This window comes from Dipodomys merriami, unplaced genomic scaffold (assembly GCF_024711535.1).
Source record: "Dipodomys merriami isolate MVZ:Mamm:240054 unplaced genomic scaffold, mDipMer1.0.p SCAF_24, whole genome shotgun sequence".
In the NCBI taxonomy this organism is placed as follows: Eukaryota; Metazoa; Chordata; class Mammalia; order Rodentia; family Heteromyidae; genus Dipodomys; species Dipodomys merriami.
The window spans coordinates 20175408-20190404 of record NW_027203826.1 but is presented as its reverse complement, the minus strand read 5'-3'; the positions used below and the strand labels follow the sequence as shown (position 1 = coordinate 20190404).

The following is a 14997-nucleotide window of genomic DNA, read 5'->3' as shown; positions in this document are numbered from 1 at the left end:
AGGAATATCCTGGTTCTTGACCCTTACGAATAGCCACTCAGGTTACACAATTCCAGTAGCCCACAGTCAAGACTAATACGCTCCCGTTTCCCTCAGAACCTCACATCCATGATGCCAGCTGCCAGTTTCAAGGCATAGAAATGACCAAAGTCTTCTGCCTGCATTCAACCTATTCTTAACCTTGAAACTTAGAACTGTAGAGTTTTGATGAGGAAAGGTGAAGGCTGAAAGTTTTGCTTGCCTAAAGTCAGAGTTTGACTCTCTGTATCTGTTGACTCCTATCCAAGGACCTTTTCCATAGCAAAATAGGGCAACTCCATCTTGTATGCTTGAAATGATATGTGCCAAAGATACGCATCTAATAGTTTAGTCCAAAAAAATAGATTTGACAGCAGACAACTTTTGTAAACCCTCCTCACCAATGCCAAAGACCTTACGTGCTTGAACATGGATAGAAAAAATAACAGCCAACAATGAAGAAGAGGGCAATACCATGAGGAATGAAGCCAGCGTCTTAGAGAAATCTCTCTGAAGTTTCCTGCTAACATTGATGCTCCTTAATACATCTTTGCTAATGTATTTTCTATATTTTCAGAATTAATTCTTCTCATTGCCACAGATGGCATGCACTGTGTCTTATTCTTAAATTTCTAGGAGCCATCACACATTGAAAATACTTCATTTCCTAGATCACAATGAGATCTACGCCTTTTCTAAGATAGTAACCGAAGTAATAAATTCTGCCCATCTACATTGCATTTAAGCTCATTCCTAACATATGTTTGTCTAATGTAGTCTGTCACTAGAAAGCCTAGCAAGTTTTTGGTATTACTCACTCCCAGCACCACAATACTTTAAACACTTTTAAACATCACAGAAAGACTTATCTGCCTAGTTGAGGACTTCTCCCATATTTAGTATTATAATTGACACTTAAAATTGACTTCTGGGCCCCTTTTTCATGAACTGGTACACTGGCCATACATCAAAACCCAGTATTCATATTTCCTTGGTTATAAGCATAACTTTCCTTTCTGAAATGGAAAAGTAGGAACTTTGCTTTACTGTCCTGGAGTAGGAGAGAAAATATTTTAAGTCATAGAGCATCTGCTTAGGTAGACAAAATGTGCTTTGTAGCAACCTTCTTTGCCAAAATTTTCACTTTCAAAAGCAACTTCAAGGGGCTGGGAATGTGCATTAGTGGTAGAATGCTTGCCTAGCATGCATGAAGCCCTGGGTTCAATTCCTCAATACCACATAAACAGAAAAAGCTGGAAGTGGCGTTGTGGCTCAAGTCGTAGAGTGCTAGCCTTGAGCAAAAGCAGCTCAGGGACTGTGCCCAGGACCTGAGCTCAAGCCCCAGGACTGGCCAAAAACAAAAAAAACCTCCAAGAAATTAAATGAAGTTTATCCAGCTTCTAACTGGAACTGTCATCTAGTTGTCATTATCCATACTCCTGAGGCTCAGCCAAGTCAGAAACAAGAGAAAAAATAGTTTACATCAAAAGCCAAATTTGTTGTACCAAACGTCATGTAATTATCAGTATCTGCATGGTATACTGGCTTGGCTTTGGGTCTTTTCAGATAGAAAGTCATCAACATATTGTAAGAACCCATTTGTGACACAGTTTCAATATAAAATTCCATTCCCAAAGGTCATCTGTTGAAAATGTCATTCTCCAGTTGTTGGTGCAACCAAGGAGCTTAGTATTTGTGGTATTAGCATCAATGTAATCCATTGATGAGTCACAGTGGAATGGGCTATTATGAGGAAGCAGGTCACTGTGAGCATGCCTTTGATGAATGATGTATCTTGTCTTCCTGTTCCCTTTCTCTCTTGAGCTTCTGGAATAGCTTCAGTGCCAGGGGAAGAGACATGGCTTGCTGTCAGACTTCTATGTCAGCCTAAATCACCTGTGGCTTACTGCAGGGACTTTGGGCCAATAAGCCACCAGCAATGTGGATCTTGGTTCTACCTCAGGCGGTTGTGGGCTCAGAGTGTGGTAAGTATATGGACACATTGATATCAAGACAAGAAAGGATGAGCTGTCTCTTGATCCTTCTCTGAGGAGAATGTGATTCGTGAATTTAATGTGCATGAGCTCTACCATCAAGCCAAGAAGTTATCAAAGGGTGGAGACTAGGTCCCTGAGGAGGAGGAGCCTGTGGCTTCCACTCCCATCACAGTGCCATTTAGAGAAAGCAAAAAGGACAAGTAGGTTCTCTTCAGTGGCTTTGCATCCTCTCCTATCAATTCCTGGCACCTTGGAGTCTGGGTTCCTGTAGTAACCACAAGTCTTGGCCTAAGACCTTTTTATTTGTTTTTGTTTGGCCATGCTTGGGTAGGGAAGGGGCTATTTCTGATTTTAAAAAGGCTTGTGGGGGAACTTAAGGACTCTACTTGAAGGCCTGCCCCACTGTATCAAGGCCTGGGATCCATGGTAGAAGAGGAAATGGGTTCCAAGTTAGGTCAGTGTGTAAAAGCTATCCACCACTCAGGATATCACCAGTCTGTGGTTTGTTACTCCTAGTCGAGTAACAGAAAACCGGAAGTGGTGCTGTGGCTCAAGTGGTAGAGAGCTCACCTTGAGCTGAAGAGCTGAGGGACAGCACCCAGGCCCAGGGTTCAAGCCCCATGACCGCACCCCCCCCCGAAAAAATGGGATTCTAAAAAATAAATATATATGACAGAAACCTGGAAATAGTCTGCCCACACTAACTGCCCAAAGCCCAGTAGAATTCTGAAGCTCAGCAAGAGTGCCTCAAAAAGTTGATTTGAGAAAGGGTAAAATTATCATAAAATCCTGCCTCGGCACCAGAGAGATTTAATATCAACAGACTACTCTTGCTAGGTGCTGTCTTGTCTCTGAATAATACAATAGGGTATTTGGAACAAACCTGAGTTCAAATTACCCTTTAGTTAGGAACACATCCAAGCATGAAATGTAAAAGTAAGTGCAGGTATAGAGAAAATAAGCAGCCTACTTAGAAACTCTGGAAAGAGAGGTACAAGAAAAGCAGATTAGGAAGTGCCCAGATAATAACATTGCACACCTACATCAAGAATTTCCACAAGTTATGATCTCACAGAATAAATAGTACCAGAAACTGTTAGTGTGGGAGAATGCTCTGAGAATTTAAAGCAGGTATTGAAAGGAAATTCCATGGTCTTGGAAACAAAAATACTCTTCACAGAGTAGAAACAATTTTAAAAATTCTTCAGCTACAAAATGTACTCAGTGAAATAAAATGCAACAGGAGGCATCAATGGTAAGATAGAGAAAACAGAAAAATTAAGGACAGGTTCTTAGTACCCAGTCATTTAAAGGAGAAAAATGAAGAATTAAATTCACAGGAACTTTGGGGGCAGAATATTCATATTTTCAAGAAAACTTTAAAATGCCAGAGGGTTAAAAGATTATTCAAAAGGAATATTAAACTTGGAGGATGCAAGTATCCAGGTGTTGGACGATCAGAGGTCACCATCCAAACCCCCAAGATAGAATGAAGCTCTTAAAAGATGAAAAGATTCCCAAAGCTCTAAAACAAAAGGAACAAATACCACATGTAACATTGCACCTGACAGCAGACTGCTCTGCAGAAACTTTACAGGCCAGAAGAGTGTCATGACATTTTTAACTGTCGACAGAATACTGTACCCAGAATCACTAATCTTTAGAAATGAAAGAATGATAAAGTTGTTCCCAGACAAAAGCTAAGTGAATATCTGTCAGACTTATTCTATAAAAAAATTATTAGAAGTTATTCAACCTTTAGTATGAAGACCAATTCAAAACACTAAAGAATTGCATTAATATGTCAATAGTATAGAATGATGTAAAGTAAGTAACAGAAAATGCTGGAAACCACAAATATTTGTAGTTCAAACATTTCTAAGCAACCAAGAAGAAATTAAAAAAAGAAATGTTTTTGTGCTGTCCTGGTTTTGATCTCAGGGCCTGGGTTTTGATCTCTGTCCCTGAGGTTTTTTGCTCAACACTAGCATTCTACCTCTTGAGCCACAATTCCACAATTACTTGGAGATGAGAGAGAGGCTCAATGGACTTTCTTACCCAGACCAGACTTGAACATGATCCTCAATTCCTAATTTCAACCCATAATAAAAAATAAACTCGTACCCAACCGGCTCCGAGCCAGCCAGTGTTTTACCCTTGCCAGCGTCCTCGCGGGAGCCACCAGGCCTCCAGTCAAGATGAGTGATAAGCCAGACATGTCCAAAGTGGAGAAGTTTGAGAGATCAAAACTGAAGAAAACTAATACTGAGGAAAAAAACACTCTTCCTTCAAAGGAAACTATCCAGCAGGAGAAAGAGTGTGATCAAACATCCTAAAATGCAGCTTACCTCTCAAGAGCAGGCTTCAACATCACCGGACATTCTTGCTTAATTTAGGCTTATTTCTGTAAAACTATGTGTGGAGACTTGAGGCACCTGTAGATGATTTCTTTTCTATATTCCCTGGCTAAGCGGTCAACAGTAGCCAGTGTCCCCTTAAATTTGTTTTTAAAGTGAAATTTCAGATGGTAGATGACATGCTGTCAGTAATCTCACTATTGATGACCTTTGTGGGTGTGGTCCTTGTGCTCCCTACAGAGTGAGTCGGTTTAACATATAATGGGTGCCTTCTGTTTCATAATTTTGTAGTCTCTTAATTTTCATTTACAATAAAGCATTAAAAATATAAAAAAATAAACTCAAAATTGAAGACTTTAAAAATGTAAGTCCCCAAACCATAAAATTACTAGAACAAGCCAGGCACCAGTGGCTCATGCCTGTAATCCTTAGCTACTCAGGAGGCTGAAATCTGAGGATCGCAGTTCAAAGCCAACCCAGGCAGGAAAGTCCGTGAGACTCCTATCTCCAATAAACCACTAGAAAACCAAAAGTGGCACTGTGGCTCGAGCGGTAGAGAGCTCGCCTTGAGCTGAAGAGCTCAGGGACAGCGCCCAGGCCCAGAGTTCAAGCTCCATGATCCCCCCCCCCCAAAAAAAATAAGTAGAACACAGGAAAAAATTCATTCTCTTGAATAGCTGGGATTACAAGTTTAAACCACTGGCATCCAACTGAAATTTTTTTGAACCAAATGAAGATGCAGGGACAACATAATAAAATATACTAAAACATGCTAAACAGGAAAGTTTATACCACTCAATACATTAAAAAAAAAAAAAAAAAGCAGGGGCTGGGAAGGTGGCTCAGTGGTAAAGTGCTTGCCTTGCATGCCTGAGGCTCTGGGTTCGATTTCTCAGCACCACATAAGCAGGAAAAGCTGGAAGTGGCACTGTGGCTCAAGTGGTAGAGCACTAGCCATGAGCTGAAGAGCTGAGAGACAGCACCCAGGCCCAGAGTTCAGGCCCCATGACTGACAAACAACAAACAACAACAAAAAAAAAAAGGCAGAAAAATCTCAACCTGTTACTACATCTCAAGGAACTAGAAAGACAAGAACAAACCAAAAATTAGAAGGAAAAAAATACCAAAAAATAAAGGAAATACAGACTAAATTTTTAAAAATAGCTGACTCATCAAAAAGATGCAAGATAGACCTTTAAAAGACTAATGAAAAAACTGACATCATAGAAACACAAATGATCAGGGATGACCTAGAATTCCTGTATATATTCACTTGAGCAAATCAATAACAATGAGGATGAGTCACTAACAGTCTACTAGCTGGTCACCAGTGGTTCACACCTGTAATCCTAGCTACTCAGGAGGCCAAGATCTGTGGATAGTGGTTCAAAGCCAGCTCAGGCAGGAATGTCTGTGAGACTTGTCTCCAATAAACTTAGAAAGCTACAAGTGGTACTGTGACTCAAGTGGTAGCGTGTTAGCCTTGAGCTCAGGGACAGCACACAGGACCTGAGTTCAAGACCCACCACTGACAAAAAAATGTCCCAAAGAAAATTTCAAGACCCACAACCAGCAGGCTTTACTGCTGGATCCTACCAGTCATTCAAAGAACAACTATCAATTCTTGTTATTTAAAGAAAAACAAACAAACAGGAATACTTCCACACATTTTTTGGGGGGGGGGTCTGGTTGTGGGGCCTGAACTTGGCCTGGGCGCTGTCCCTCAGCTCTTCACCTCAAGGCTAGTGCTCTACCACTTGAGCCACAGCGCTACTCCCTGCTTTTTTCTTTTTTTGCTATGTGGTGCTGAGGAATCGAACCCAGGGCCTCATGCATGCAAGGCAAGCGCTCTACCACTGAGCCACCTTCCCAGCCCCTCCACACATTTTTTTTTTTTTTGTCGGTTGTGGGGCCTGAACTCAGTTCCTAGGTGCTGTCCCTCAGCTCTTCAGCTCAAAGCTAGCACTCTACCACTTGAGCCACAGTGCCACTTCTGGCTTTTTCTGCTTATGTGGTGCTGAGGAAACGAACCCAGGGCTTCACGCATGCAAGGCAAACACTCTACCACTGAGCCACCTTCCCAGCCCTCCACACATATTTTCAAGTCTAGAATTACTCTGATATTAAAACTAGATAAGAACATACAGTGGGGAAGGGGGTAAGGACAGAAGAGAGCAGACTGCAGACCAATATTCTTGAAGAACATGGACACATGGACCCTCCACAAAATACTAGCAAAATGAATCTAACAACACATAAAAATTATATATATATATATATATATATATATATATGAAAATTCAGTGAAATTCAGTTTGTCCCATGAAGAAAAAAAAAGCACAAAAGATTATTCATCATTGAGTGAGAACAGGTAAGGGCGTGAGCATGGTTCAATATACATGATCACTAGAACACAGAAGAAATAACCAATGTTGGTCCATTCAGTTGATGTAAAAATGGCATTTGATAAAATTCAGCAATACTTTATGATAATGCTGAACAAATTAGGCCTACAAAGAATGTAAGCATAATCAAGGCCATTTATAATAAGCCAACAGCTAACATCCTGCCTGGGAGAAGACAATGATGTCCATTTTTATTCAATATAGGTCTTAAAATCCTATCCAGAGAAATTAGGCAAGACAAAGTAATAGTGGGTATTCAAAGTGTGCAAATGAAATAAAATTTCACTTTGAAGATGATATGATCTCATATACAGAAAATCCTCAAAACCACAAACTTTTAAAAGAATGATTTCAAGCCAGGCGCTAGTGGCTCATGCCTATTAATCCTACCTACTCAGGAGACGGAGATCTGAGGATCGCAGTTCAAAGCCAGCCAGGGCAGGAATGTCCATGAGACTCATCTCCAATTAAGCACCAGAAAACCAGAAGTAGTGCCATGGCTCAAGTGGTAAGTGTTCACCTTGAGCTGAGGAGCTGAGGGACAGTGCCCAGGCCCAGAGTTCAAGACCCACAACTGACAAAATGATTTCAGCAAAGTTGCAGGATCCAAAAATCAACGTAAGATGGGTAGCACTGATATGTGCTAATAAAGTATCTAGAAGAGAAATAAAGCAATCCTATTTAAAATAGCTACAAAAAAATCTAGGAATGAATTAAACCAGCAAGTGATAGATCACAACAAAAATTATAAAACATTTATGGGGCTGGGAAGGTGGCTCAGTGGTAGAGCGCTTGCCTTGCATGCCAGAGGCCCTGGGTTCGATTCCTCAGCACCACATAAGCAAAAAGAAAAAAGCCGGAAGTGGCGCTGTGGCTCAAGTGGTACAGCACTAGCTTTGAGCTGAAGAGCTGAGGGACAGCACCCAGGCCCAGAGTTCAGGCCCCACGACCGGACCCAAAAAAAAAAATTATAAAACATTTGAAAAAGAAACTGAAGAGGACACACATGTGGAAAGACAACCATGCTTACACATCGAAAGAACCAGTGTTCTGTCACCAAAGAGATGAAAGATTCAGTGCCATCCAATCAACCCATATCAAAATCATCTTCACGGAACTAGAAAAAAATCTTAAATTTATATAGAGCTACAAAAACATGACTAGTGAAAGCCATTTTGAACAAAAAGGACAAAGCAGACATTTTGTACTTAATTTCAAAGCATACTACCAAACCAAAATGGAAATCCAAAATAGCTTATATTAGCATATGACAGACATACAGACTCATACATCTGTAGCTAACTAGTTTTTGACAAAGATGCTAAGAACACACAAGAGAAATATTTTAAATGTATAGTGGTAGGGAACTTAGCTATCTACATGAAGAAAGATTAAAATTGGATACCTAACTTCAACCCATAATAAAAATCAATTCAAAGTTGAAGACTTAAAAATATAAATGCCCAAACTATAAAATTACTAGAACATAGGGAAAACACTTCAGGATATTGAAATGGGATTTTTTTTTTGTCGGTTGTGGGGCTTGAACTCTGGGCCTGGATGCTGTCCCTCAGCTCTTCAGCTCAAGGCAAGCGCTCTACTACTTGAGCCACAGCGCCACTTCTGACTTTTTCTGTTTATGTGGTGCTGAGGAATCGAACCTGGGCCTCATGTATGCAAGGCAAGCACTCTACCACTGAGCCACCTTCCCAGCCCAGGAAAACATTTTTTAAGACTCCAAAGCTCTGGATACAAAATTAAAAATAGACAATGGGATTACATAAAAGGATTCTACACAGCAAAGGAAACAGATTGTGGAGACAACCTATAGAAAGGGAGGAAATATTTGCAAATTATTCATCTAACAATAGGTTGAATGTATAAAAAAAAACTCCAAAGACTCAAGAGGGAATTATAAAAGTACCCAAATAACCCAGTTTTAAAATGGACAATACTAAATACACATTTCTGAAAAGATCTATGCATGGCCAACAACTATATGAAAAATGCCCAGCAATATCGTCAGAGAAATGCAAAAACACAGGAAGGCCAGGTGCCGGAGAATCTGGAGAATTGAGTTTTAAAGCCAGCTTGGTAGTGTTTTGTGCCCAAGAAAAACTCCATTTCTCAAATAACCAACAAGAAGCAGGAGATGTGGCTCAATTGGTAGGGTGATAGTTAAGAGAGCAAGCTGATGGCCTCGCAGTTAAAATGCTGGTTCTGTCAACAAACAAAAATTACCTCCAGTTGGAATGGTTTTTACCAAAAAAAGACTAAAGATGACTGGTGCTAGTGACAATGTGAAGAAACGTAAGTAACCTGGTGCACTGCTGATGGGAATGTAAATTACAGAAAACATGGAGCTGCTTCAAATAGGGAAAACCAGAGTGACCATATAATCCAGCAATCGCACTCCTAATACCTTCAGAGCAAATCAGAGACAGCTGCACTGCCAGGCTCGCTGTAGCACTACTCACCATGGCTCAGAAACAGAAAGAACCAAATGTCTACCGTCCATCACTTGACAAGTGGGTAAACAAAAATGATATATATACACACATACAGATATGGAACACATACACAAAATACGGAACATATAAACAAAGCGAAGTACATAGGGAGTACATTTGTAGTCCCTGCTACTGGGGAGGCTGAAGTAGGGAGACCGCTTGAGCCTTCAAGGTGGAGATCAGTCTGGACAAAATAAGTGAAATTTCATCTCAAGGGAAGGAGAGAAAAAAGGGAACGGGGGTGGGGGTGGAGAGAAAAGGAAGAGAATAAGAGAAAAAAGGAAAAGAAGGAAAAAATAAAAACGTACAAGAGTTGCTTCCATAGAAGTTGACAGTAGAGCGCTCATTATGGCTACCAAAGGATACGGCTCGGTGGGGGATGGGAAGAGGCCAGGTGGAAGTTGATCACTGGGTACTGAGTTGCAGTGAGAGAGGAGCAAGATCTTGGGGCTGTCACAGAGTCAGGTGACAATATACATTATACTTGAGTGGAGCTGTGGCTCAAAGCGGTAGAGAACTAGCCTTGAGTGGAAAAAGTGCCCAAGCCAAGTTCAAGCCCCACGGAAGACCCCCCCCAAAAAAAAGTGGGGCTGGGAAGGTGGCTCAGTGGTAGAGTGCTTGCCTTGCATGCATTGAGGCCCTGGGTTCGATTCCTCAGTACCACATAAGCAGAAAAAGCTAGAAGTGGCACTATGGCTCAAGTGGTAGAGCACTAGCCTTGGGCTGAAGAGCTGAGGGACAGCGCCCAGGCCCAGAGTTCAGACCCCACAACTAAACCCCCCCTTCAAAAAACAAAGAAGTATTTAGTCAGGTACTGGTGGCTCATGCCTGTAATCCTAGCTACTCAGGAGGCAGAGATTTGAGGATTGTGGTTCAAAGCCAGCCCAGTCAGGAAAGTCCGTGAGACTCCTATCTTCAATAAACTATTCAGAAAAAGCTAGAAGTGGCACTGTGGCTCAAATGGTAGAGGAGCTAGCCTTCAGCACACAGAGACTCAGGGACAGTGCTCACACCCTTAAGTTTAAGTCCCAGGACCAGCAGAAAAACAAAAACAGAAAAAACATACTGGGAGAGAGTGAGAGAACAGAAGACACTGTATGAAAGGAAATGTACTAGCCGGGGGCAGTGGCTCACACCTGTAATCCTAGCTACTCAGGAGGCTGAGATCTGAGGATCGCAGTTCAAAGCCAGCCCAGGCAGGAAAGTCCATGAAACTCTTATCTTCAATAAACCACCAGAAAACTGGAAATGGTGTTGTAGCTCAAGTGGTAGAGCACTAGCTATCCTTGAGCTGAAGAGCTGAGAGACAGCCCAGACCCAGAGTTCAAGCCCCATGACCCACCAAAAAAAAAAAAAAAAAAGGAAATACATGTAATTAATTGTAATTTCCCTTTACATTACCTTTATAATAAAGTAAATGAATTTTTAAAAAAAGTACATAAATGGAAAAATGCATTATGCATTCCAAAACACAAAAGAAGGGATTTTCAAAGTTTTACCATAAAGAAGTGGTAAAAGGAGATAAATGTGTATGATCTGATTTAAACATGCAGTATATACACTATTATGTAGTACCCCCCATTAATACGTGCAGTTTTGTGTTAAGTATGAAAACAAATCTGAGAGCAGTAGCTCAAGTGTTGAGAATACCTGCCTACCCAAAAAGAAAGAATCATTACCACGGCCGCCGCGAAAGCAGTTCGCAAGTTTAACCTTGCCCTTTCCTCCATGGGGAACTTTAAAACTTCCTCCGCTGTGGACCACGTAACCCCAGGCATCTGATAATTGCTCTCCTGATAATTGCGGGCCGAGCGCCACTGTGCAGAATGAGGAGCCCATACGGGAGAAAACTACAACCACGAGAGACTTACCACCAGAGCTTTAGACTTCAGGATGGTGGGTCTCGGGGAAGGGGTTGAAAGACAGAACATATGGCCTTTAGGATGCGGATATTTTCAAACTCCCCGCCTTCCTCCCCTGCCCGCCCCTGACCCACTTTGTCCTGGTTTCACTGTCCAAGTGGAGAAGTGTGCGACCAATCAAATGCTTTGTCCCTCAGACACATTGCTGTGGAAATGAGGTGGAGAATGAATTGCTATGCAGTCATTTTTTAAAAAACAAATCCCAGGAAAAGTCTAATGAGGTGTCTACACGCCTTTGCCTGCTCTCTCTCTTATTCTGCTGGTTCCCGGAAGGACTCAACTGTAGTTAGTGATGAATTAAAGTAGCCCTTGCCCAGGGCAGTGTGACCCGGACGCCCTGGCCAGTGCCCTTGGCAGCCAGGCCACTCTTTTCAAAGAGAATATGAAATCAATTGTGGAAGTAAGGAGCCGGTGGCGCTGGGGCTCTGTCTTGCCTTCAGTGATTCCACTGCATTTTCAGTGCAAAGGTGGAGACAGAATGATTAAATTGTTACTGTGCAAGGGAACAATGGTTCAGTCCAAACCCTAGAACAGACTGATTCTATCAAACTAAATCAAGAACACCTGGACTCTATCAGAAAAGCCATATCATGACCAATGGAACACACCACCCTCAGGAGTAATGTGAACCCCTCACCTGGAGAGGGGCAGGACACCGGGCTATGGTGGCACACAGTGACCATGTATCCAGGATAGTCAGGGTATCCCCAGGGCTACCGTTCAGATCGATTCCTTTCTCGACTTAAATTTACTGTCTGTCTGGACCCAGGAAGCCTGGAATCAATGCTGCACCTTGAACCAGTATTATACGCTGAGCTAGCTCTGTTTAGCCTTGGTTTCATTTTGACCTCATTTCCTTCCTCACTAGCTCTGTCAGGTTCCTTCCTCTACCTTATCCCATTACCTTCAGTGACTCTCTTTGCATTGGTATCAGATATCAATTCTCTTTGAACCCTCCAGCAGCTTTAAATCTTTCTAAGCTTTCTGTAGCCTTATTGTGAAATATAATGTTAAGAATAGAAGAAAGTGTGTGTCAGTTGGCTCATGCCTACGAAGCAAAATTAGTAGTACTTGGCAAATGGACCCAATGAAGTTGATAGCTTGTGAATCTGTTATTCAATAAGCATAGACATTGTGGGAAGACACAGATGTGTCTTAAGTTTTTATGGTTCCCAAACAAGAAAAGGACTGGGTAGCACATGGAAATGGTGGTTTTGTAATAGGGTCACCAAGGAGGTCAAGCCATTGTGCATAGGGCAAAAATCTGTTGTAGCCATGTGCCAGTGGCTCATGCCTGTAATCCTAGCTACTCAGAAGGCTGAGATCAGAGGATTGCGGGTCAAAACCAGCCCAGGCAGGAAAGTCTATGAGACTCAACTCCAAAAAAAAGCCAGAAGTGGCTCTGTGGCTCAAGTGGTAGAGTGCTAGCCTTGAGCACAGAGGCTCAGGGACAGTGTTCAGGCCCCAGGACTGGCAAAAACAAACAAACAAACAAAAAACCATTCTATTTTATAAAACTCACAGTAAATCTTTGCCTATGTGGTAGAAGAATGCCAGCAAGGGAGATTCAAGAATTTAGATAAAGGACAATAAGATCCAGGTCGCAGTATCTCAGGATTTCTCTACTTAATTATTCTTTGGAGCAGACTTGATGAGGGGAATATTTCATCAAAGCTGTATTTGTTTTTAAACTTGTTTTACAAAAGTCAAATGGAGTTACTTTTCAAAAGCTGGGGTTTGCTTTTTCCATGCTGCTAGGTGGCGCTGTAGGACAAGATCTTTGCTGCTGAACGGGCTTCTATGATCTTGAATTTGGTGTTTAATGAGCATTGCAGGGAATGGAGCTTCAGCTCACTTCATCCAGCCCCTTCTTTATTTTTGAAAAAAAAAAAAAAGCAACTCAAGTGAATTCTTTGGAAGTTTGCTTTTGCCCTTCAGGCAACTTGCCAGAAAATGCCCTTCTTAAATGACTCTCAAACTACTGAAACCCCTAATCACATTGGAAGCTACACACCATAGATGCCATTTTTAATGCTCCACTAAAAAGTTCTAAGGAAAAAAAGAACATGGCCTTTGCATATGAGCTCATGGGATTGAACCCAGCACAGGAAAGGAACGGACAAAGGGACAGAGAAGGGAAGGGGGAGAGACAGGAGAAGAAAAAGAGGAGGGAAAGGAGGGAGAGGAGAGAGAGGAGAGGCAGAGGAAAAAAAAGAAGAGAGAAGGAAGAAAAGAAAGAAGGCAGGAAGGACAGATGGAAGAAAAAAAGGGGGTAGATTAGTTAGGACCCAGGGCATGTGGACAGCAGCATGGCCTGGTTTGGGGGGAGAGGGGAATGTGAATGATAAAACATTATTTCAAAAGAGATTCCAGCAGGAAACACAACATGCTGCACAGCTCTGTATCAGCTCCATCTAGCTCAAATTTCAATAACCGTCCCAGGATTCTGGGGAGGGGTTGTGCAGAACTAATGAGGAATTAACCAATCAGAATGTCAAGGGGATAAAGTCAACTTCCAGACACCTTCTTATTAATAGAGGAGCTAATTAGAGCACACCTTAGAATATAAAAACCCCTAGACTCAGCCACCTAGGTAGAGAGCAGCAGCAGCTGGCCATGGACTGAGACACTTCTGAATGAAGTTCTTTCCACTCACCTTTGGTTGTCTGTGGATCTTACTGATTTACTCGAGACAAGAATCCAAGAAAGCAACATTGGCAGAGGCAACACAGAAGCTTCATCGCTAGCACCTCTTCCCAAGTAGCTCCCACCTTCCACCCCAGCTTGGCTTCCTCTGACATCTGCATCTTCTCAAAGAGGGAATTTGGGGGCTACACCGGAGCTTGAACTTAGGGGCCTATACCTGCCTGCAGGTGCTCTACCACCTGAGCTACACCTCCGGCGAAAAATGTATTTTCAAAATTACTTCTCGCCCCTACACTTCCCTGACCTCCTTTTCCCTCTAACTTCTAACACACAGACGAACTTCTTTTCATGGTCTCCAGCAGAATCTAAACTCCGAAGCACAAAGAATTTTGTCTACTTTGTGCATTCTTGTATCCTGAGATGCTAGAACAAAGCACTTGGCACACAATGCATCAGGCTTTTGCCTAGCTGATCAAAGGGAATTGGGCCTAACTGACCAACATCACTGCAAAAGCCACATTTCCTTATATCCTTTAACCACCCTCCCTACCCCTACTAGCTGTTTCCTACTCTGACAATCCTCAAGAGGAATCCAATGTGAATACTAAGCAGGAGCCTTGAGAGGCACGTGTGCTGCAACCTCTCCGTGACCCTGTGTGGGCTTCAGCAGCAGTGAATTACAGGGAGGAAGTCTGTGGCCTCATCTCCACTGACGCCAACAGGAAAGTGGAGCTCAGGAGCAGATTGGCAGCTGAGAAGTCATCTCCCCCAGAAAGCCCCAGGAGGGGGGGAAATCATTAGAACTCTGATAATAATGTTTACTCAATAGCTCTGTATTGACCCACCTTATTTCTGCACTATTGAATCTTCCTGAATGATAGATTAGAGCAATATTGTCTGCATAGGTTGTGTGTGTGTGTGTGTGTGTGTGTGTGTGTATTGGAGCTTAAACTCAGGGCCTGGGTATTGTCCCTTAGCTTTCTTTTTCAAGGCTGAGGCTCGACCACGCGAGCCACACTTCTGCTTCTGGCCTTTTGATGGTTTACTTTGGAGATCAGAGTCTCACAGACTTTCCTGCCTGGGCTAGCTTCCAACCTCGATCCTCAGCTATCTCAGCCTTCTGAGTAGCTAGGCTCACAGGT

General features: G+C 42.3%; 1 protein-coding gene, 1 long non-coding RNA gene and 1 pseudogene across 6 annotated transcripts in view; 2 read left to right on the top strand and 1 right to left on the bottom strand.

Moving 5' to 3' along the window:
* The window catches only part of LOC138835798 (uncharacterized), a 123290-nt gene that overhangs the window by 45533 nt on the left and 62760 nt on the right, over window positions 1–14997 (bottom strand). The window lies entirely within an intron of this gene.
* Window positions 1–14997, top strand: part of Tdrd5 (tudor domain containing 5) — an 82907-nt gene that overhangs the window by 61658 nt on the left and 6252 nt on the right. For 4 of the 5 annotated variants that reach the window (XM_070034355.1, XM_070034357.1, XM_070034358.1 and 1 more), the window contains exon 19: window positions 1843–1985. In XM_070034355.1, the coding sequence (XP_069890456.1) occupies window positions 1843–1909 (67 nt within the window). In that variant the 3' untranslated portion in view covers window positions 1910–1985. Of the gene's footprint in view, window positions 1–1842; window positions 2004–14997 lie in introns of those variants that run through there. The other variant, XM_070034359.1, reaches the window with a different exon arrangement.
* Window positions 4214–4351, top strand: LOC138835649 (thymosin beta-15A pseudogene; annotated as a pseudogene).